The sequence below is a fragment of the Vicia villosa genome, linkage group LG7 (genome assembly GCF_029867415.1).
Source record: "Vicia villosa cultivar HV-30 ecotype Madison, WI linkage group LG7, Vvil1.0, whole genome shotgun sequence".
Lineage (NCBI taxonomy): Eukaryota > Viridiplantae > Streptophyta > Magnoliopsida > Fabales > Fabaceae > Vicia > Vicia villosa.
In genome coordinates this window covers 17,808,632-17,832,508 of record NC_081186.1, presented here as the reverse complement: position 1 = coordinate 17,832,508, position 23,877 = coordinate 17,808,632, and the positions used below count along the sequence as shown (strand labels likewise).

Genomic DNA, 23,877 nt, shown 5'->3' with positions numbered 1-23,877 from the left:
TGTTGTATATGTTGCATTCATTCATGTTCATTGATGATACTGTATCCATGATGATGTGTTGGATTAGTGAAGGGCATGATTCCCATTGTGTGGAATCTGTGCTGGCAGGGCCGTATCTTGATGATGTTGGATCGGTCATGGGTTATTCCCATTTGATGATGTTGGTACCACATGCATAGTGTCAGTTCATACATATGCATAATTTATAACATGATTGGATGTATTCCAGTGTTGTAAATGTTGATGATGTGTTGATTATTGTTGGACTTGTTTTGAATGTCTGTTTATGAAACAATTGGGTGAATGATGCAACTGTGATGTGTTATTTCTTTATAACCTTATAACATTTGTTAATTATAATGAGACTCACCCTTACATGTTGTCATTTTCAGATTGAGGATAGCGGCTGTTTGACTCGGTGAGAATTAGCTCATGAGTCAGTGTTTTAGTTAGCGTCAGGTGTCATGCTCTAGTAGTTGTAACACTAGGGACGCGATTGTTTAGAGTTTATGATTATGACTCTAGTTATGTTTTGATGTTTTGAAGGATAGGTTTTAATGATGTTAAACTTAGCCCGTTTGATTAAATTTCCGCTGTGTTAACATGAAACATTTTAATTTATGATGATTACCTCAGTGAATGCATGACATGACTGAATGATGTTTATTTATTATGAGTTGTGGCACCCTTATTTCATGTACTCTGAATATTTGTTTAAATTGCCGCGGGGTTAGTAAGGGGTGTTACAATCCTTCTCAAGCAATTTAACAAGAAACGTGAAAAGTATACTCAAGCTTCTTCTCATCTTCAACCTTTCGCTTATTGATCGAGAATCACACGTAATCTTCTTTCTCGATCGAAGTAAGGAACGTGTGTTGACGGTAGATATTTTTCTTGTTCGAGATTCGAGGATAGACATTCATCTTGTTCGAGTGAAGATTGTTGAGGGTGTTTCTTGTATAAAACCTTAGGGTTTTTCCTTCTTCATCAAAGATTTTGTTCGAAGGTTTTTAACGATCGATTTGCTTTAGTAATCAATTCAGCCGTGCATAAGGGATTGAGGGAATAAAGATTCGCTCAACAAATTTGCTACAACCGGAGGATTGAGAAAGGAACGATCGGGGTCTTGATCGGTGAAGATGATTGACATTGACTTGATTCAACTTGAATCAAGGGGAGGATCGAATTGTATTCAATTTTACTGCATGTGTGTAGTTGGTGATTAGTACTTTCTATCCTTGTTAAACATTTTGCAATCAAATAAAACTTTCCTAATTTCATTTGAGGGGAAAACGTACTCCTGCGAGGACGATAGAGGAACTGCCTAAACAAATTTCGTGTGCCTTATTGCTTTTACTTTATCTCGTTTCCATTTGTTTTCGTTTATTTCCATTGTTGAACAAAAACTAAGGTTTAGTAAATATCGATCACCAAGTGTTCGATAAAATTACTCAATCAAATTTTTGTTCAAATTTTAGTGAAAACGTTCATTGTGAGTAATATACCATATAGTGTGCAATTGAAACAGTTGATATATTAGTTAAAATGTAATTCATTACTTGACATTTTCATCCGTTCGGTTTAGTGCACGTATCCGGTCCCCGATAACATAATCGCTCTTAGACGAATAAGTGATTCAGGGAAGTCACGCTTCAAAAGCTAAAATTTTCTTAAGTCGGAAAAAGGTGGTCTATTCACCCCCTCTAGACCATTCCTATCGTCTAACACATGTTATATTCAGAATAGAATCTCTATAAGACCTATTCTCAATAAGACTCCTTATGAATTGTGGAAGAACAGAAAGCCCAACATTTCATATTTTCATCCTTTTGGATGTATATGTTATATTTTGAACACTAAGGATCATCTGGATACTCTGAGGCACAGAAGTGTTTCCTTCTTGGATATTCTGAACGCTCAAAAGGCTACAAAGTATACAATACTGAAACATTGATTGTTGAAGAATCAATCAATATCAGATTTGATGATAAGCTTGGTCTTAAAAAACTGAAGCAGTTTGAGAATTTTGTAGATATTGAAATCTCTAACTCAAAAGCTGAAGAACCCAGAAGCAAGGTATCAGAAGATCAAGTTGTTGCTTTTTTAGAAACTCTCAGAATTTTAGAAGAACCAACTATCAGAAGATCTTCTAGACTCACCTTTGCTTACTTAGAAGATGTCATCCTTGGGAAGAAAGAAGATCCTATCAGAACCAGATCATTCCTTAAGAACTATGCAGAATGTCAATTTGGTCTAGTATCTCTTATCGAGCCAACTTCTGTTGATCAAGCTCTAGAGGATGCTGACTGGATAATTGCCATGCAAGAAGAACTTAATCAGTTTATAAGGAATGACGTATGGGATCTTGTTCCTAGACCAAAAGGATTCAACATCATTAGAACCAAGTGGTTCTTCAGAAACAAGCTAAGCGAAAAAGGAGAAGTTGTAAGAAACAAAGCCAGACTGGTTGCTCAGGGTTATAGTCTGGAAGAAGGCATAGACTATACAGAAACCTTTGGACCATTAGCCAGGTTAGAATTTATTCGCTTATTGATTTCTTTCGCCACTCAACATAACATCACTCTATATCAGATGGATGTTAAGAGTGCCTTTTTAAATGGTTATATAGATGAGGAAGTATATGTCCACCAACCTCCTTGTTTTGAAGACTCTAAGTCTCCAGAACATGTTTTTAAACTAAAGAAGTCATTATACGGATTGAAGCAAGCTCCTAAAGCTTGGTATGAAAGATTAAGTTCTTTCCTTGTGGATAATGGTTTCACTAGAGGAAAAGTGGATACTACTCTCTTTTGTAAAACCTTTAAAAAGGATATTTTAATTTGCCAAATTTATGTTGATGATATTATCTTTGGAACCTCTAATGCTACACTTGGAAAGGAGTTTGCTAAGTCTATGCAGTCTGAGTTTGAAATGAGCATGATGGGAAAACTCAAGTATTTCCTTGGGATCCATATCAATCAAACTTCTAATGGAACCTATGTTCATCAAACCAAGTATGTGAAAGAACTTCTGAAGAAGTTTAATCTTTCAGAAAGCAAAGAAGCAAAAACTCCTATGCATCCAACGTGTGTTCTAGGTAAGGATGAGGTAAGTAAGAAGGTAGATCAGAAGCTCTACAGAGGTATGATTGGATCTCTTCTATATCTTACTGCTTATAGACCTGATATTTTATTCAGTGTTTGTCCGTGTGCAAGATTCCAATCAGATCCTAGAGAATCTCACTTAACGGCTATTAAGAGAATTCTGAGGTATCTGAAAGGTACTACTAATGTTGGTTTAGTCTACAGAAGATATGAAGAATACAACTTAGTAGGATTTTGTGATGCTGATTACGCTGGAGATAGAGTTGAAAGGAAAAGTACTTCTGGAAGTTGTCAATTTCTTGGAAGTCACCTGATCTCCTGGTACAGTAAGAAGCAAGCTACCATTGCCCTCTCTACAACAGAAGCAGAATATGTTGCTGCTGCTGAATGTAGTACACAGATGCTCTGGATGAAAAGTCAGCTAGAAGATTATCAGATACATGAGAGTAACATTCCTATCTTCTGTGATAATACTTCTGCTATCTATTTATCTAAGAATCCAATCTTACATTCCAAAGCTAAACATATTGAGATTAAGCATCATTTCATTAGGGACTATGTTCAGAAGGGTGTTCTATCTTTAAACTTTGTTGATACAGACCATCAATGGGCTGATATCTTTACAAAACCCCTTGCTGAAGATAGGTTTAAGTTTATTCTGAAAAATATCAGTATGGATTTATGCCCAGAATGAAAGGATGAGAAGTTCTGATACATGGATTAGATTTGAAATGATCTATCTTATTTTCTTATAAGAAGTTCTGATGTTGATCAGTTAGATATTCTGATTAGTTATTACTAACGTTTCATATGTCTAAGTGTATTCAGAATCTCTTTTAAAGCAAAACATCTGTCACCAGCTATTCCAGAAGTTGAACACGTGTTCACTCTATTTGGACAAGCATGCGTGAAGTTGATGAGACGCCACCCTAGGTAACTGGGCAAATCATTTCAAATATCACGTTTTACCCTAACGTCACTCATCATTAAATGCATTTGATTCTCTGTTTTTTTTTGTAATCCTATTCATTCAGAAACATATTGCATTTCATTTCAAATCCGTGCCTATATAAACTCATTCCCATAACATTTCATCTCTTTACTTTCTCTCACTTTGTTCGTTGTTATTTTTTTTGTTCATCTCTCTCTTATTCTTTGCATAAACCCTAGTTTCTAAACCAAATCTCAGTGTGAATCCATGGCTTCATCTTCAAATGTTCAACACAAGGTATCATCACAACATCAAGTTCCACAAAAGAGATATGCATTTACTCCTTTGAAGACTTGTTCGATTCCTGTTAATGAACTAGAGGTTCTCTGCGAAACCATGGTGGATTTTGAAAGTCTTATGGCACATGATTTCAAAACCAAAACTGCAATGCTGATACAAGAATGGTCTAACTACTTTGAAAGGTTGATTGGACCAGTTTATCCTTTGTTGGTTAAGGATTTCTGGAGGCATGCTACGATTACTCCAGCTGCTATCATCTCTTTCGTGCTAGGGCATGAATTTGTTGTGACTGAGAAGTTAATAAGGAAGTTGTATGGTATTGATGGTTTGGATGGAATCACTGGGGCTCTTCATGGAAGAACTGATTGGGAGAAAGTTGATAGAGAATTGTTTTCTTCTGGTATTGCATCTCCATTCAACACTGCCTTGAAGCCTTCCTACAAAATATGGGCTGAGATCATTCTGGGATCTCTCTATCATAGGAAACAATCAAGCACTGCTACTTATGTCACTCAGGATCAAAAGTACATAATATTTTGCATTGAAAAAGGAATGAGAGTCAATTTACCACACATTCTTTTTCAACATCTGAAGACCAACATTGAAGAATCAAGAGATGAAGAACGTCATAAGAATCCCAATCTCAAAAGAAATTCTATCCCTCTTGGAAGGATGATTTTAGATATTCTGATTGAGAGTGGGTTGATAGAAGTTCTAAGGACAGCTGGTCCTTTAAGCTTTTGACTACTATCCAAGGAGTCATTCTGGATGCTCATTCTCTAAAAAGGATGCAACTGATTGAAGAAGTGACTACTCCTCCAACAATGTTTCCAGACATTCTGACGAGAAGAACTCCTGTTGTGAGCTTCTCTCACATGTTCAAAGAGGAGCTAGACAAGTCTGTCAAACTCTATCTGAAGTCATGCGTTAAAGCTCAAACTTCTGTTGATCCTGCATGGATTTGAGGAAGAACTCTTCCATCTCTGGATGAGTTAAGAAAGAGAGAAAAGAAGAAGAAAGAAAAGAAACTGAAGAGAAAGGCCACAGAAGCAGGACCTGATGCTAAGCCAGCAAAGAAGCAGAAGAACCCCATAGATTCTCTCAAAGTACAATCTGATGATTACCTTGAAAAGCGCATTCATAAAGCTTTTCTTGCAGACTCTTCTGCCTTTCCCCCTCAGAAAAAGCCTCCTCCTTCTATGCCTCCATCCTCTTCCTTAACCATAAACAGAAACCAACCACTTTCTTCTACACCTATTCTGAACCCTTAACAACTAAATGCTATCCCCCAAACTCCTTCTGAAAATTTTCTTTCATCCACCTCCACCAAAGATTCTTCATTTTCTTTAACCTCTTCCATCACCCCTGCTTTGCTATCCAGAGAATCTAAACCTTACTGTCTTCTGTATCCTGACTATCGTTTCACATTCAATCCTCTTGAACCATCGATTGGTGTTAGTTATTAGATGTTAATGGATAAGGTAAGAATAGGGTTGGATACTCTAAGAGCTGCTTATGACTCCAATTTGGATCATGCTGCTTCTAGAGCATTGTGGAGAATCTTTGAGAAGGACATTCAAAATGATATTCTGAACATCCAGAAGAGATGCTTGGCTGCTGCACCTGAATCTTCTGGTTACTTTTTGGATTTAGATGATTGTAAGTACTATCATCCTATCAGAAACTGCATACCTCTTGAGGAGAAGCAATTTGTTAATGAGCTCGAGGAAGTGCATCCACTTGCTATGGTTGTGTGGAAGCCAAGTTACAGTGTTCTGACTGGAGACTTTCAGTCGATATTCAACTGGTTAAGGGAGAATCCCTCTACTAAGGCACCAAATATGGTATATCCAGAAGTTGAATACCCATCAGAACCTTCTGCTCCTACACCTCCAAAGAATTTGGTTGAAATTCTTAAGGCTCTTGAGAGTTCAGAAGCGGAACTCCCTGCTCCTGTTTATGCTGAAGCTGATGCTGAGAATCAAGATGCTGAGAATCATTCTGCTGAGAAACTTCCTGTTCAGGAAAATCAAGATGATGTTCTCATGATTGATGCTACTGTTGAGAATCCTACTGTTCTGGACAATAGCTTTGACGCTTCTTCTGTTGGTCCTTCTGTTCTGGTGAATACCATGAAGGCTCTTCAACAGAATCAAGCTGATCTTGCTTCTCGTCTGGATAAGCATGAGGATACTCACAATGAGTTTCAATCGTTTATGAAGACGCAAACTGAAAGCACTACTGAGATTCAAAACCTTCTGGCCAAAATAGTTTCTAAGCTAGGCTAGTCGTAATGTGCCTTGGTCTTAGTTGTTTTCTTGTTTCTTGCATCTGTTTGTTACATCTGCTTCTATCCTTTTGTATCTTCTGATATTTTGTTGAATCAATGAAATATTATCTTCTTCACTCTATGTTGTTTTATCATCTGAATCTTTTTAAATGCTTTTTGATGTTATGACAAAAAGGGGGAGAAACATGATAATTGATTTGGTTTATTATATCAGTTACTGGGATTAAGTCTCAACATTCCTAACATTATTTGCAAGTTCTATGTCTTTGAGATTTTTTGCAGGATTGAAGATATTCTGAAAAAGCTCAACATGAGAAGAAAATACATGAGGAAAAGCAATTCTATAAAGAACCATGTTCTTGGAAAGTTGAAGTAAGCTTAGTGCTGTGAAGCTTCAAGATCAGAAGCAAGAAGAATGTTCTGATATTCTCGTGACAGAATATGCTCTGATACATTATCTTCTCTCATATGCTCTGATACATATTCTTTTTAAGAATTTATCAAAGTTTGCTCTGATACATGTTATTTCTCTAAAGAATGCTCTGATCCATTCATGCTCTGATTATTTTCGTCTAGTTTGTTCTGAAACATTTCAGGATATAAAGATGCTCTGATGATGCTCTGATACATTCAAGAATATTCTGATACAATCAAGCATGTGTCATACTCCAAAATTTGCCCATACTATTTCTATTGTTCAAATTCAAATCAAGAAGACACCCTCCCCTAAATAAAGTCCAAAGAATTAGGGTTTTTATTGTTCTGAGGAAAAATCAATGGATAAAAAGACTCCAAGGCATCTCATATGGTCAATGATATTCCAAACTATCTCCATAACAAATTTCAGGTCTCAATTCAAAGAGTTGGTCACTCAGTTGCTCAGAAAGTCAACAGTCGACTAATTTGACCTAAAAGCCAACTGTAGTCAAAGTACAGTCAAAACTCCTGATTTTTTGTCAACATCCTCATATTGAAGTATCATTCACCATTTTATCAAGAATTGATCATGGTTCATCAAGGAAAGATCAGAAATCAACAATTCCAAAAGTTTCTAAATTAGGGTTTTCATATGAGAAAGTCAACTGAACTTTGACCAGCCATAACTCCTACATGGAACATCAGAAATTTTCCATTCAAAGCTCATTTTGAAGGAAATTGAATTCTCTACAAATTTGTCTCTCACATGCCAAGTCTAAAAATGCTTCATTTGAGAGATATGGACCAAGACATTATAGGTCCTCTTCAAAAGTCAACTAGAAGTCATTTTTTTCAAAAGAACACACATGGAGCATGGAAAATAATTTTGACATGTGACCAAAAACACTGGTTAGAGAACTCTTCAAGATTTCTAAAAAGTCCTAGAACACCTCCATACCTCAAAAATTGAGAGAGACATGCCTTGTTAAAGTTGGACAAATTTGAGAAGGAAAATGTGAAACAAAAGGCTCCAAAATGATTTTTCTTGCAAAGGGGCCCAATCTATTTTGATTAAATCTTGATCCTCAAGTCATCAAAAGGATCTAATCCAAAAGCCACGAGTTTTTTGATATTTATTTGATTTAATATTGAATTTTATTCATTTAAAATATAACTTAAATCAAATAAATGGAAAAAATATGAAAGAATTTGTTTTAGATCTATTTTCCACTTAATTTCAATCACCCAATATACCTAAATATTATTCAATTTCGTGCAAGAAGATTGGGTAAAAGGAAGATTGAGATTGGACTTGATTTAGAAAGATTGGAAATCATAATTTCAATCAATTTCTTCAAATGGACAATCAAAGATTTCAAGGGGATTTCTTCAAATTCTGTTAACCTAATTACTTCAGCATGCAACATCAGAACATGGTCTGGCAAGACATCAGAAGATGGTCAAGGCAGAATCAGAACATGGGTCTATGGAAGCATCAGAAGAACTTGAGATCAGAAGCAGAAGCACTGAAGTTCTCATGGTATCACGCTCAGAAGCACTTCAAGGTCAGAAGACAAGAAGATGCTATGCACCAAGCTGTTTGACTCTGATGATATTCAAATATTTTATTCACAAACATCAGATCAGAAGAAAGTACAGGTGGCAGGCTACGCTGACTGACAAAAGGAACGTTGGAAGCTATTAAAGGCAACGTCAGTAGACACAGCGTGAACAAGGCTCGAGGTAGTTGACAAAAGCGTGAAACATTAAATGCAAAGCTGTACGGAACACGCAAAGCATTAAATGCGCTCAACGGTCATCTTCTCAAAACGCCTATAAATATGAAGTTCTGATGAGAAGCAAGGTTACCAACTCTGAAACAACTCTGAACCAAATTCTGTGAATATTAACTTGCTGAAACGCTGTTCAAAATCAAAGCTCAGAAACTTCATCTTCATCAAAGCTCACTACATTGCTGTTGTAATATATTAGTGAGATTAAGCTTAAACGTTAAGAGAAATATCACTGTTGTGATTATAGCTTTTCAGAAGCATTTGTAATACTCTTAGAATAGATTACATTAATTTGTAAGTAACTAGAGTGATCAAGTGTTGATCAGGATACTCTAGGAAGTCTTAGCTTGTGTCTAAGCAGTTGTAATTAGAGTGATCACGTGGTGGTCAGGATACTCTAAGAAAGTCTTAGCTTGTGTCTAAGCATTTGTTCCTGGAGTGATCAGGTTGTGATCAGGATACTCTGAAAGACTTAGTCGCGGACTAAGTGGAAAACCATTGTAATCTGTTGCGATTAGTGGATTAAATCCTCAGGTGAGGTAAATCACTCCGTGGGGGTGGACTGGAGTAGTTTAGTTAACAACAAACCAGGATAAAAATAACTGTGCATATTGTTTTTATCGTTCAAGTTTTTAGACTACACTTATTCAAACCCCCCCTTTCTAAGTGTTTTTCTATCCTTCAATTGGCATCAGAGCGCCGGTTCTAAGGTGCAAGCACTTAACCGTGTTTAGAAAAGATTCAGGAAGAGAAAAACGCTTCAGTAAAAGATGGCTGGTGAATCTCAATCAAATCCAACTGCATCTACATCTGGCTCTGCTGAGCAAAACAATGGTTATACTAGACCACCAGTATTTGATGGTGAAAACTTTGAATACTGGAAAGATAAACTGGAAAGTTACTTTCTTGGTCTAGATGCTGATCTATGGGATCTTCTACTGGATGGTTACAAACATCCTGTTAAAGCTACTGGTGTAAGGCTCACGAGAAGCGAAATGAATGATGATCAAAAGAAAGATTTCAAGAATCATCATAAATGTAGGACTGTTTTGCTGAATGCTATCTCTCATGCTGAGTATGAGAAGATATCTAACAGGGAAACTGCCCATGATATATATGAGTCATTGAAGATGACTCATGAAGGAAATGCTCAAGTCAAGGAGACCAAAGCTCTTGCTCTAATCCAGAAATATGAAGCCTTCAAGATGGAGGATGATGAAGACATTGAAAAGATGTTTTCAAGATTTCAAACTCTGACTACTGGATTGAGAGTTCTCGACAAAGGCTACACCAAGGCTGATCATGTAAAGAAGATCATCAGAAGTTTGCCCAGAAGATGGGGCCCAATGGTGACTGCATTCAAGATTGCGAAGAATCTGAATGAAGTTTCTTTGGAAGAGCTGATCAGTGCCCTGAGGAGTCATGAGATTGAACTTGACGCTAATGAACCTCAGAAGAAAGGTAAGTCTGTTGCATTAAAATCTAATATTAAAAAATGCACTAACGCTTTTCAGGCTAGAGAAGAAGATCCTGAAGAATCAGAATCTAAAGAAGAAGATGAACTGTCCATGATTTCCAGAAGGGTGAACCAACTCTGGAAGAGCAAGCAAAGGAAGTTCAGAGGCTTCAGAAGTTCAAAGAGATTTGAACGTGGAGAATCTTCTGGTGACAGAAGATCTGACAAGAAGAAGGCTGTCTGCTATGAGTGTAATGAGCCTGGACATTACAAGAATGAGTGTCCGAAACTTCAGAAGGAGAATCCCAAGAAGAAGTTTCATAAGAAGAAAGGTCTTATGGCAACATGGGATGATTCTGAATCAGAATCAGGATCAGACTCTGAAGGAGAGCAGGCAAACTTTGCGCTGATGGCGACAGAAGATGATGGATCAGAATCTACATCAGAATCAGATTCTGAAGAGGTATTTTCTGAACTATCTAGAGAAGAGTTAGTTTCCAGTCTAACAGAGCTTCTTGAATTAAAAGCCCATCTTAGTATCAAATACAAAAAGCTGAAAAAGCAATTTGAATTTGAAACTAAGAAGCTTGAGTTGGAAAATTCTGAATTAAAAGAAAAAGTTTTAAAATTATCCAATAATGTTGGATCTCCTTCTGATTCAGAAAAATCCACTCCCAGTCTGAATCATATTCTTAAAGAATATGATTTAAGTTTCAGGAAGTTCTTATCTAGAAGTATTGGCAGAAGTCAGCTAGCTTCTATGATATATGCTATGTCTGGGAACAAGAGAGTTGGCATTGGTTATAAGGGTGAAATCCCATACAAGCTTGAATCTGTGGATGATATGAAAATATCATACAAGCCTCTGTATAACCAATTTAAATTTGGCCACTCCCATGATATTAAGCACACATCACATGCACAAAGTTTTCACATAACACACACCAAGAAGCATGTGACACAACCTAAGAAATATCATGGAACTCAGAATAAGAAATATCATGCTGTTCCTCCTGTTAAATATTTTGCTAAACCCAAGTTCAATCAGTACTTGAGGAGAACTAACAAGAAAGGACCCAAGAAATTGTGGGTACCTAAGGAAAAGATTATTCCTATTGCAGATATCCTTGGCGGCAAAGAGGACAGAAAGCAAAATGTCATGGTACCTGGACTCTGGGTGCTCGCGACACATGACAGGAAGAAGGTCTACATTCCAAGACCTGGTGCTTAAACCAGGTGGAGAAGTCAAGTTTGGAGGAGATCAGAAGGGCAAAATCATTGGCTCTGGAACCATAAGTCTTGGTAACTCTCCTTCCATAACTAATGTACTTCTTGTAGAAGGATTAACGCATAACTTATTGTCCATAAGTCAATTAAGTGACAATGGTTATGATATAATCTTCAATCAAAAGTCTTGCAAGGCTGTAAGTCAGAAGGATGGCCCAATCCTATTTACAGGCAAGAGGAAGAACAACATTTATAAGATTGATCTTTCTGATCTTGAGAAGCAGAAGGTGACTTGTCTTATGTCTGTTTCTGAAGAGCAATGGGTCTGGCACAGAAGATTAGGTCATGCTAGTTTGAGAAAGATTTCTCAGATTAACAAACTAAATCTAGTCAGAGGACTCCCAAATCTGAAATTCAAATCAGATGCTCTTTGTGAAGCATGTCAGAAGGGCAAGTTCTCCAGACCTGCATTCAAGTCTAAGAATGTTGTTTCTACCTCAAGGCCGTTAGAACTCTTGCACATTGATCTGTTTGGCCTAGTCAAAACAGCATCTGTCAGAGGGAAGAAATATGGATTAGTCATCGTTGATGATTATAGCCGCTGGACTTGGGTAAAGTTCTTGAAACACAAGGATGAGTCTCATTCCGTGTTCTTTGAATTCTGCACTCAGATTCAATCTGAGAAGGAGTGCAAGATCATAAAGGTCAGAAGTGATCATGGTGGCGAATTTGAGAACATATTCTTTGAGGAGTTCTTCAAAGAAAATGGTATTGCCCATGATTTCTCTTGTCCTAGAACTCCACAGCAAAATGGAGTTGTAGAGCGAAAGAATAGGACTCTACAAGAAATGGCCAGAACCATGATCAATGAAACCAATATGGCTAAGCATTTCTAGGCAGAAGCAATTAACACTGCATGCTATATTCAGAATAGAATCTCTATCAGACCTATTCTAAATAAGACTCCTTATGAATTGTGGAAGAACAGAAAGCCCAACATTTCATATTTCCATCCTTTTGGATGTGTATGTTTTATTCTGAATACTAAAGATCATCTTGGTAAGTTTGATTCTAAAGCACAAAAGTGTTTCCTTCTTGGATATTCTGAACGCTCTAAAGGCTACAGAGTATACAATAATGAAACATTGATTGTTGAAGAATCAATCAATATCAGGTTTGATGATAAGCTTGGTCTTGAAAAACCAAAGCAGTTTGAGAATTTTGCAGATTTTGACATTGATATATCAGAAGCAGTAGAACCAAGAAGCAAAGCTGCAGAAGCTGGCAGTCTCAGAAGTACCGAATCAGAAGCTACCCTGGTGAGTTTTCTTCCAATTTAAACCAGACTTTTAACAAGCCAAGTTTGTCTCAATTTTGCATTGAGTACACCTTTTGGAATGAGAGACATGGACAATCTCTGTCACCCTTATCTTTATCAATCTTTCTTAGCAGAGTCTAGGATCCATATTTGCTTATCCTCAGCATGAGTCAGCCTTCATCTTGGGCTTTAAACAAGAAGTCTCCACTAGATAATCTTTCTGCCATTCACCAAAAGAGTCAAAACCCTGGAAAGGGTTAGCTTCGAAATCAATCCATCATTTCAATAACAACCCCTGGAAAGGGTTAGCCTCCAAAGTCAATTAATCAAAAAGAGTCACGACCCCTTGAAAGGGTCAGCCTCCAAAAAACATGATAAAGTCAGTCTTTTAACAGACAATTTCTCCAGCTGAGTCAAAACCCCTGGAAAGGGTTAGCCTCCAAAATCAGTCTTTCAAAAATCAAAGATTCATTCTCTTAGGAGATAATCTCCCCAAATAGAGTCTCCCTAAGTAGAGTCAGCCTCAATTCTGGGCTTCGTACAGAACACCAAAAACTCCTTAGTTTAAATACTCCCCAGTGGAGTTATCATTTCAATAAGTCAATAAAATCAATCAAAAATCCTCAAGCTTGGGCCTCATTCAAGCCAGCTAAAGTCAAATCTTTCATATAGTAAATAGACATAGCTTATCTCTATAGAGAGATATTTTTACTACTCTACCACATTCAAACAAACAAACATTTCAATTTCAATTTCATTCAAAGTCTCCCATTTATGACTCTGAAAGACATGCTTGTGAATACAAGATTACACTCAAAGATGTTTTTGATTCATGGCAAACTCAAATAAGCATTCAAACAACAAGACGGAAGCAGAAAACTTAAAGAAAAGCAAGCATTGATCTCTCATAGGTCAACCCATTATGTTTATATGTTTAAAGGTTCTCAACACAAGCTAAACAAGAAGAATGCAGAAAAACAGCAGTTAGGTCGACCTACCATCAACCCAGGTCGACCTAAAATGGAGAAAAATTCATATACCACTGCCAGGTCGACTCACACATCATTTAGGTTGACCTAAATTGATGAATTCTACATACCAGCCTGTTAGGTCGACCTACACATCAACTAGGTCGACCTAATCTGTGAAAATGTCCCCAGAATGCATCAGAAGAGGATTCTGGGCGACCTACTCCTTCAACAGGTCGACCTAACTGGGAGCAAAATTCTGCAAGCTCTGTTAGGTCGACCTAAGCACTACAAGTGGTCGACCTAACTGATCAAGAAAGTTCAAAAATCAGTTTTTCTTGGTTCTAACTGTTATGCAATCATATATATTGTGCAAGGGTAATTATTCAAAGTAACACCAACGACTGAAAGATACACAAACGCTTCTCATCTTCGTTCTTCATCATCTCCAACACAATTACACATAATCATTCTTGCGTTGCGGGTTAGTGATGAGTTCGATAACGTCCATGGAACGGAATTGAAGATTCCTAGTGGGTGAAGGTTTGTGGGGTTTGTTGGTGAATAAAATCTGCGGGTTTTGTCCTCCACGACGGGTGGTTCTTGGGGGTTTTTATCAAGAGGCGTTCATTGAGGATTCGGCTGAGTGTAACGATTGAGGAACGGGGAGTTCAAGGAATCAAGACACTGCAGAAGGGAATCAAAGTGAAGCTCTTGGATAACCTTGATCTGGCTCAAGATTAAGGGGGAAGAAGATTCAAAGGATCGACATAATTGGTTTATCGTTTATCGCTTTGTTATCTTCTTTGTATATACTACTTTCAACATTAATGAAAGATTACCCAATTTCAATTTGGAATTGGGGGCAGACGTAGTCGTAGCGAGGACGATCGACGAACTGCCTAAACAAATATCGTGTTCTTGTCGCTTTTACTTTCTCTTTTACTTTCTGTTCATAATTGGTTATAAGTGCAAAATTGATCAACGATTCAAGTGTTAAAATTGTGAATTAAAGTTCTGCACAAACATCACAATTCACCACAACTTGAATCACTATCAATTTGAACGTATCACCAAGTGTTTGTGTTTTTGCTTAATCCAATCTTACTGCATTGCAAATCAAAGTTGTCAATCTAGAAGTTAATTGGTTTTCAGTTGTTAAACGTATTGGTTAGCCATCATATTACTTCACCATCAATTCCACTTACTTTTTGGTTTTGAAACACATACGACCTTTGCAATAGCGGTCCGGAATAGACGCAAGTCGATTCAGAACCGCTTTCGCTCGAGTCAGTAGAAAAATCCGTAAAAACTTAGTGAGATCTATTCACCCCCCCTCTAGATCTTTAGGCCAGCATCTAACAAGTGGCATCAAGAGCTCTGGTTTATTCCGTGCTACGTGAAACACTTATTGGTAAGATGGCTTCCGGACCTAAAGGGGCTCATAATAGAGCTCCAGTTTTCAACGGAGAAAACTACGGCTATTGGAAGGATTGTATGTGTGTCCATATCAATGCAATTGATAGGAACATCTGGACAGCTATTGTCAATGGTCCATTTCAGATCACCATGACAAATGCAGCTGGTGCAGTTGTTCCAAAACCAGAAGATACTTGGAATGCTGAAGATGAAAAGAAATATGCATACGATTGGAAAGCGAGAAACATTCTAATCTCAGCTCTAGGAGTTGATGAATACTATCGCGTTTCCCATTGTAGATCAGCTAAAGCTATGTGGGACACATTGCAAGTTGCCCACGAGGGAACGGATGATGTCAAACTAGCTAGGATCAATACGTTAACTCAAGAGTTCGAACTTTTCCACATGGAAGATGGTGAAACCATCGAAAGCATGCAGAAAAGATTCGTTCACCTGAAAAATCGATTAAATTCTCTTGATAGACCTGTTTCCAATGCAGTTGCTACTAACAAAATCTTAAGGTGTTTGAACAGGGAATGGCAGCCCAAAGTTACAGCAATTAAGGAAGCAAATGATCTCAACACTTTAGACATTACCACTCTCTTTGGTAAACTAGAGGAACATGAACAGCATCTTAAATGCCTTGACATGCATGAGAAGAGGACAAAGAAAGAAAAGAACATGGAGAAAGAGGTAGAGAAGAAGTCAATAGCTCTAAAAGCTTCGAGCTCCAAGACCTCAAAACGAGAGCCAAAGGATAGTGACACAAGTGATGACGAAGACTCCGATGATGAGGAAATGGGACTGTTTGTGCGAAGATACAACAAATATCTAAAGAAAAATGGAGCAAAACATTCCGACAAAGGATTGATCAACTATAGAAAGCAATCAAACATGTTCAAACAAGATGACGACAACAAAGTAAAGATCAAAGGTCTTTGCTTCAATTGTGGGAAAGCCGGTCACTACAAACCGGATTGTCCATACCTTAAGAAAGAAAAGGAGAAGAACCAAAGCAAAGGTCATAACAAATCTAAAAGAGCTTACATAGCATGGGAAAGTGATTCATCTAGTGAAAGCTCGTCAAGCGATGAAGAAGAATCAGCAAACCTATGTTTCATGGCTCATCAAAACAAGAAAAAGAAAGCTGTAAGTCATCTTAAACCTGAACTCGTAGATAAGGTATCTCATTCTCAACTAAAACTTGCTTTTGAAGAATTACATAGAGATGCAATTAAAGCTTTCAAACTTTTGGCCTCAAATAAGAAAATATTTTCATATCTTGAATCAAAAGTTGAGAAAACCGAAAGGGATATGGAAGCTTTAAAACAATCTATGCTAGACATTCAAAAGGACAAAGTTGAAATAGATCCTACATCATGGTTTGGTTGTGAGACATGTCACATTTGGCAAAAAGAAGTGAGAGATCTAAAAGCCAAGTTAGACAAGGCTCTACAACCAAAAGTGACTTTTGCAGTTGATCCAAACAAGTTCAAAAGATCGTATACTCCTTTATATAGTAAATACACTTTTGTACCAAAAGTATCAACTAGCAAAACTCCATATTCTCATCATATTACCTGTCATTATTGTTGCAAAAAGGGACATACCATTGAAAAATGCAAATTTAGGAGAACTTTAGTTCCTAAAGGAGTATTTCAATGGTTGCCTAAGTGCAACAAATTGTGTACTCACCATCCAGGACCCAATGAAGATTGGGGACCTTCCACTCTAATTTAATCTCGCAGGAAAAGTGTCTTGACATCGCCGAACGGTGGTAGTTCCTTGATAGCTGGTGCTCAAGACACATATAGGAAGACATACCAATTTTGGTATGTCATCTATGAAGACAGTTTGAAGAACCATACTTGGCAAAGGAAATGTAGGTGTCCTAGCCATCGCAAATGTATGAGATACATTACAAATACAGATATTCCGAAAAACACATAGGACGCAGTACTTGATGTGCAAATTGGCAAGTTGCATTGCAAAGAGATTTTAAACCTATTCTTAGCAGAATATTGTTTGGGACTATGTCCCGCATCCGGGAGAACATCGAGTAATCGATACTAGATAAGTTTTTCGCAAAAATCAACCTGTGAAACATTCCATCAAAACAATTCATTATCAAATCTAGGAGTATGGCACACTGACAAGAAGACTCCACACAATGATGACAAAACACCTACATATTGAGAAAGCGGTAACATGTTTATTGTTCACTTCCAAAATTTTTATTGATGCTATAATATGCTATCAATTAACATGCTTATAGTGACTTCATGTGCTCTTATCTACTCTTCTCAAATACTTATGTATATGTGTTCATCATTTCATTCATAACATACAATGGTTGTGCATTCAAGCAAATGACAAAACAAAAATACATCATATAGAAACATTTCTAAGGCATTTTCATCATTGAAAGAAACTTAGGTCGACCTACCCTGTATTTGAGTCGACCTACATAAGAAGCTTCTTTAGAAAAACTAAAAAGGTCCAGTTGCGTCGACCTACTCACAATTTAGGTCGACCTAATTTGGTCATTTGTTTTGTTACTTCTGTTAGGTCGACCCAGCTTCACTTTAGGTCGACCTACTGCGTTAATTTTTCCATATTTGGGTCTGTTAGGTCGACCCGACCCAATATCATTCATTCAAAACATTCCATTCTTGCATTCCCTCTCATTCTCATCTCTTTTGGTACGGCTAACCCTAATTCCTCAAACTCAAAATTGTCAAAAATCATCCCTCTCTCACTCAAAGCATCTCCAACCATGCCTCCAAAATAAAGAAAAGGAAAGGAAATTGCTTCCAGTTCATCATCTCAGCCGGTAAGTGCTCTTGTTCATCCTGATTGTAGAGAAAACTTTGAGAAGTGGCAGATGAAAAGGAAAATTGTTAAGCAATATACTTATGATCCAAATCTTGTCGAAAACATGCATATCCCTGATGTCGCTGCGTTAATTGAACATCAAAATATTCATCCCTTATTGCAATGTGATACCCCGTACTGTGAAAATACCGTTAGGGCTTTCTATGCAGGATTTACAAAAGGAGACGGTTGTAATTTCCGTTTCAAAATGGGATCTAGGTCGCATGTTGTTGACAAACGGGTCTGGATTAGTATCTTTGGTCTGACAATCGTTGGTGATGAACTCCGTATGGTAGACGGGGATGTACCGGGAAACTATGACCATGAGGCCTACATGAAGTCAATCCTCAAAGATCCTTCCGTATTTGACAGATCAAATGAAACAATAACAGCTGGTCATTTGAAGCGAGATCCTAGGCTCTTGAACTGGGTTATCTCAAGAATCATTCGACCAAGGGCAGGAGGATATTCGAGAATTGAAAGAAATGAAGTGGTGCTCATGTATCTGCTGCAAAATAGAACGCGTTTACACTGGCCTCACTTCCTAGCTGCTAAGTTTCATGAGGTCAAACAGAAAACTACAGCCCTGTGTTATGGTTCAATCATTCAAACAATTGTCAATCACTTTGGTATGCGACTTGACCACTTACACTACACTCGCGTACATCAATCCCAGGAATTCTCACAAACCACCTTGACTCTTATGGGATATCATTGGAATCCTGTTAGGAAAACCTATTATCTCATTCAAAAAGGAACAGGGAAGGTTATCTACAACTATGATGATCCTACGGAGTTTGGAAACAATGTAGGAAATGAGGAAGAGGGAAACGATCAAGAAATAGCAAATGATGAGGATCAAACCATGGAAGACATAGCTCATGACACGGATCCAAATTGGCAATATGTTCCGTCTTAACAGGAAGAAGTTCCTTGGGGATACACTGCTCCATCTCCTCCTGATCAATCCAACATAATATCTATGCTTGAAGCTATGCAACTTCAACAACAGCAGAACTTTGAAACTCAACAGCTTCAATTTCAAACAATGCAGCAGCTTCAACAAGATAGATATGAGGAACAACAACGTCAATACCAATCTTTGTACGGCTTGGTTCAGGAACAAAGGAACGATTTTGAAACGTTTGCATCCAACTCCATATTGAGGCAGAATCAGTTTGAGGAAACGGCATTGCATCGTCATGCTAACATAAGCCAAAGCTTCAACACTCTTAACATGTCTGTGCTGGATTTGTTGGAACAGGTTGAAGAAGATCGACCTCATACATTTCAAAGAGGAAGAGGAAGAAGGGGCAGGCGTTAGGACATATTGTTTATCATATCATCATTTCATTGCATTTCATGCCATTAAGTTTTTGTTTTGTTGTTAAAAACATTATATGATGTAGTACTCTCTGTTTTCTTTTACAAATTTCTTGAACTACTATGTATGTTGTTGGCTTTCTTTAAAACATGATTAGCTTTTATGATTCCACCATTTACATGTTATCTATCTCTATGACTACCGGTATTCTTTATTTCTCTTGTTTCTCTCCTACTCTGTTCTCTTTGTTTCTCTTTTTGATGTTGTCAAAGGGGGAGATAGATACAATAGATGCTGAGTGTACGGGGGAGCTTTGTTGAGAGATTGCCCTGTTGAGAGATAGATGCTGGATGTACGGGGGAGCTCTGTTGAGTCTTTATCATATACTACCAAAGCTTAGACGAATGGTTTGCCATCATCAAAAAGGGGGAGTATGTGAATACAAGATTACACTCAAAGATGTTTTTGATTCATGGCAAACTCAAATAAGCATTCAAACAACAAGATGGAAGCAGAAAACTTAAAGAAAAGCAAGCATTGATCTCTCATAGGTCAACCCATTATGTTTATATGTTTAAAGGTTCTCAACACAAGCTAAACAAGAAGAATGCAGAAAAACAGCAGTTAGGTCGACCTACCATCAACCCAGGTCGACCTAAAATGGAGAAAAATTCATATACCACTGCCAGGTCGACTCACACATCATTTAGGTCGACCTAAATTGATGAATTCTACATACCAGCCTGTTAGGTCGACCTACACATCAACTAGGTCGACCTAATCTGTGAAAATGTCCCCAGAATGCATCAGAAGAGGATTCTGGGCGACCTACTCCTTCAACAGGTCGACCTAACTGGGAGCAAAATTCTGCAAGCTCTGTTAGGTCGACCTAAGCACTACAAGTGGTCGACCTAACTGATCAAGAAAGTTCAAAAATCAGTTTTTCTTGGTTCTAACTGTTATGCAATCATATATATTGTGCAAGGGTAATTATTCAAAGTAACACCAACGACTGAAAGATACACAAACGCTTCTCATCTTCGTTCTTCATCATCTCCAACACAATTACACATAATCATTCTTACGTTGCGGGTTAGTGATGAGTTCGATAACGTCCATGGAACGGAATTGAAGATTCCTAGTGGGTGAAGGTTTGTGGGGTTTGTTGGTGAATAAAATCTGCGGGTTTTGTCCTCCACGACGGGTGGTTCTTGGGGGTTTTTATCAAGAGGCGTTCATTGAGGATTCGGCTGAGTGTAACGATTGAGGAACGGGGAGTTCAAGGAATCAAGACACTGCAGAAGGGAATCAAAGTGAAGCTCTTGGATAACCTTGATCTGGCTCAAGATTAAGGGGGAAGAAGATTCAAAGGATCGACATAATTGGTTTATCGTTTATCGCTTTGTTATCTTCTTTGTATATACTACTTTCAACATTAATGAAAGATTACCCAATTTCAATTTGGAATTGGGGGCAGACGTAGTCGTAGCGAGGACGATCGACGAACTGCCTAAACAAATATCGTGTTCTTGTCGCTTTTACTTTCTCTTTTACTTTCTGTTCATAATTGGTTATAAGTGCAAAATTGATCAACGATTCAAGTGTTAAAATTGTGAATTAAAGTTCTGCACAAACATCACAATTCACCACAACTTGAATCACTATCAATTTGAACGTATCACCAAGTGTTTGTGTTTTTGCTTAATCCAATCTTACTGCATTGCAAATCAAAGTTGTCAATCTAGAAGTTAATTGGTTTTCAGTTGTTAAACGTATTGGTTAGCCATCATATTACTTCACCATCAATTCCACTTACTTTTTGGTTTTGAAACACATACGACCTTTGCAATAGCGGTCCGGAATAGACGCAAGTCGATTCAGAACCGCTTTCGCTCGAGTTAGTAGAAAAATCCGTAAAAACTTAGTGAGATCTATTCACCCCCCTCTAGATCTTTAGGCCAGCGTCTAACAATGCTCTGGCACATCCCCAGACTTGTACACTTTCCCTAATTTGGATGAGCATCTTTCTTTCATTTTAGAGGCACGATGGCTGTCATACTTGATCAACCAAGTAGACTCCCCTCTTAATGAAACATCATTTTTTTTAGCTTTTCTGTCACTTTTAAATATTTGTGGTAGAATAGTACAAATACCTCTCTGTAAAGATGATTTCATGTCTCTTTACTGTAAACAGAGATTTAATTCCAAGCTTCAACCTTGAGCTTCAAGCAAGGCACCAAAAACAAGTAATTTCCCTAGTTAGTTCCCCGAACTACATTAAGCTCTGACTTCCACTAGGGATATGTAGGCATGAGGTTCACAAGGAATCTCAGCGAGCTAATAAAATACCAAAAATAGTCAGTCTGTCTATCTGTCTGTCTTTCTTTAATCAATTCAATTCTCTCTCCTAACACAAAGGAGAAACTTTCCCAATCATTAGCAGCAAACACAATCACAATGACACAGAGAAGGTTCCTGTAGAGTACTACAGATATGTAGGGTGTTTAAACACTTCCCTATGTATAACCGACCCCCCGGACTCCAGAATTTCTAGTCTAGGTGAAATCCCCACACTTAGCAAACTCCTAGGGTTTAGTTGAGATCTTTTTTTCCCTTTCCTACTCGTAGGACCAATAAGAAAGTTCGTGTGATATCGTAGGAAGAACTGAAACAAAATTCATCCCACCACGGGCGCATTCTCCTTCCAAATTCCGCGTGAAGGGTTTAGCGTGCCGTCCTCCCAAGTGAAACGGGGAGGTAAAGAAAACGACACCACAGAAAAATGGCGACTCTGCTGGGGAATCTAAGTGTTAAAAACCTTGGTTTTTCATCCAAACCAATGGTTGACCTGTTGCTGTGAGGAGTTAGGGATGCCAAATTCCCCCTCAAACAAGAGAGGTCCTGCCTAACCTCTGTGTCATATCATGTGATTGTTGCATATATATTTGTTTACTTTGTTTATTCTGTATCGGGAAAGGGCTTGATTCCCCCTTGTGGTGAGAAATCCTATACCCGGATTTGAGTGCAACATAAGATAGGATGGAGGATGTCTTCCCGGTGAAGGCCCTCTAATCTTGTTTTCCAAGTCTATTCTTGGGATTTGCCTGGCTGGTTGTGATTAACTGCGCCACTGCATTCCGAGACTGATTTGTACCAGGAGGACCTAGAAACACATTAACCCCACTTAAAGCCTTTTTTTTAGGACGTAGAGCGGTGATTACGAAAGTAATTGTCACGCAGATACTACACTCAGGGAAAACTCTCTTATAGATACCAATCAACGTATCTTTAAGGTTGAGCAAAAACTCTGAGACCCCTAGAACCCGTTCTACAGGTACAAAAATCCTTAACCTTAGTTTACCATTGGGGCGGGGATTGCGTTTGGACTTCATGACCACTATACCCTTCAACGCCATGTTTGTTTAAAACTCTTGTGTGTGCATTCATGCATTCATGCATCATTCATTAATAAACAACTAAAAACAAAAAGAGTCTTTTTCGAGTCGTTTTTCAAGGAAACTAAATAACGAACGTTTTGAACTTCATAGAAAGAGAGAAACGGAGAAAGGACTTAAGGATCTATATTATGGATTACGGAAGAAAGAGAGCTAGGAAATACACCTTCAAGATTCCCCAGGTTGAGGAACTGGGAAAGCTCGGAAAACTGGTGGTCAACCCCCAGGCTTTCAAGGAGAAGTATGGAAAACTTCTGCCTTTGCTCAATACCAACATTGTGGATGGGATCCTTCCCACCTTGGTACAGTTTTACGATCCAACGTATCACTGCTTCACCTTTCCAGATTATCAGCTCATGCCTACGTTAGAGGAGTACTCTCGTCTGATTGGAATACCCGTGTACGCGCAAGATCCGTACTCCGGTTTGGAAAAGAATCCTGACGACATTATCATTGCTGCAACTACTCCTTTGAACGTAGTCGACATTAGAACTCATATGGTGAGTAGAGGAGGAATTCAAGGATTGCCCTCCAAATTCCTGTTTGATCAAGCTCGGTACTTCGTCAGCATCCAAGATATGAGCGCTTTTGAAGAAATCTTGGCTTTGCTTATCTACGGATTGTTTTTGTTTCCTAACATTAACGATTTTGTCGACATCAACGCAATTAAGATCTTCTTAATTGGAAATCTGGTTCCAACCTTGCTTGCGGATGCTTATCACTCTGTGCATTCAAGAAACCTGCAGCGAGGAGGATTAATCACATGCTGCGTACCGTTGTTATACGAATGGTTCGTTTCGCACCTGCCAAAGTCTAGCACTTTCTGGAACATGAGGGATGGCCTTTACTGGTCACAGAAAATCATGTCTCTCACTCATACAGACATTGATTGGTGTAGTCCTGACAACGACGAAACTAAGATCATTTTCAGTTGCGGAAGTTTCCCCAACGTACCCCTTATTGGAACTAAGGGAGGGATCAGTTACAATCCAGCTTTAGCC

General features: G+C 38.1%; 1 protein-coding gene across 1 annotated transcript in view; it reads left to right on the top strand.

Moving 5' to 3' along the window:
• The first annotated feature begins 4,482 nt into the window (after positions 1 to 4,482).
• LOC131618720 (uncharacterized) overlaps positions 4,483 to 23,877 on the top strand; it is a 41,047-nt gene continuing 21,652 nt past the window's right edge. The window contains exon 1 of the mRNA XM_058889887.1: positions 4,483 to 4,859. Within this exon, the coding sequence (XP_058745870.1) occupies positions 4,483 to 4,859 (377 nt within the window). The remainder of the gene's footprint in view (positions 4,860 to 23,877) is intronic.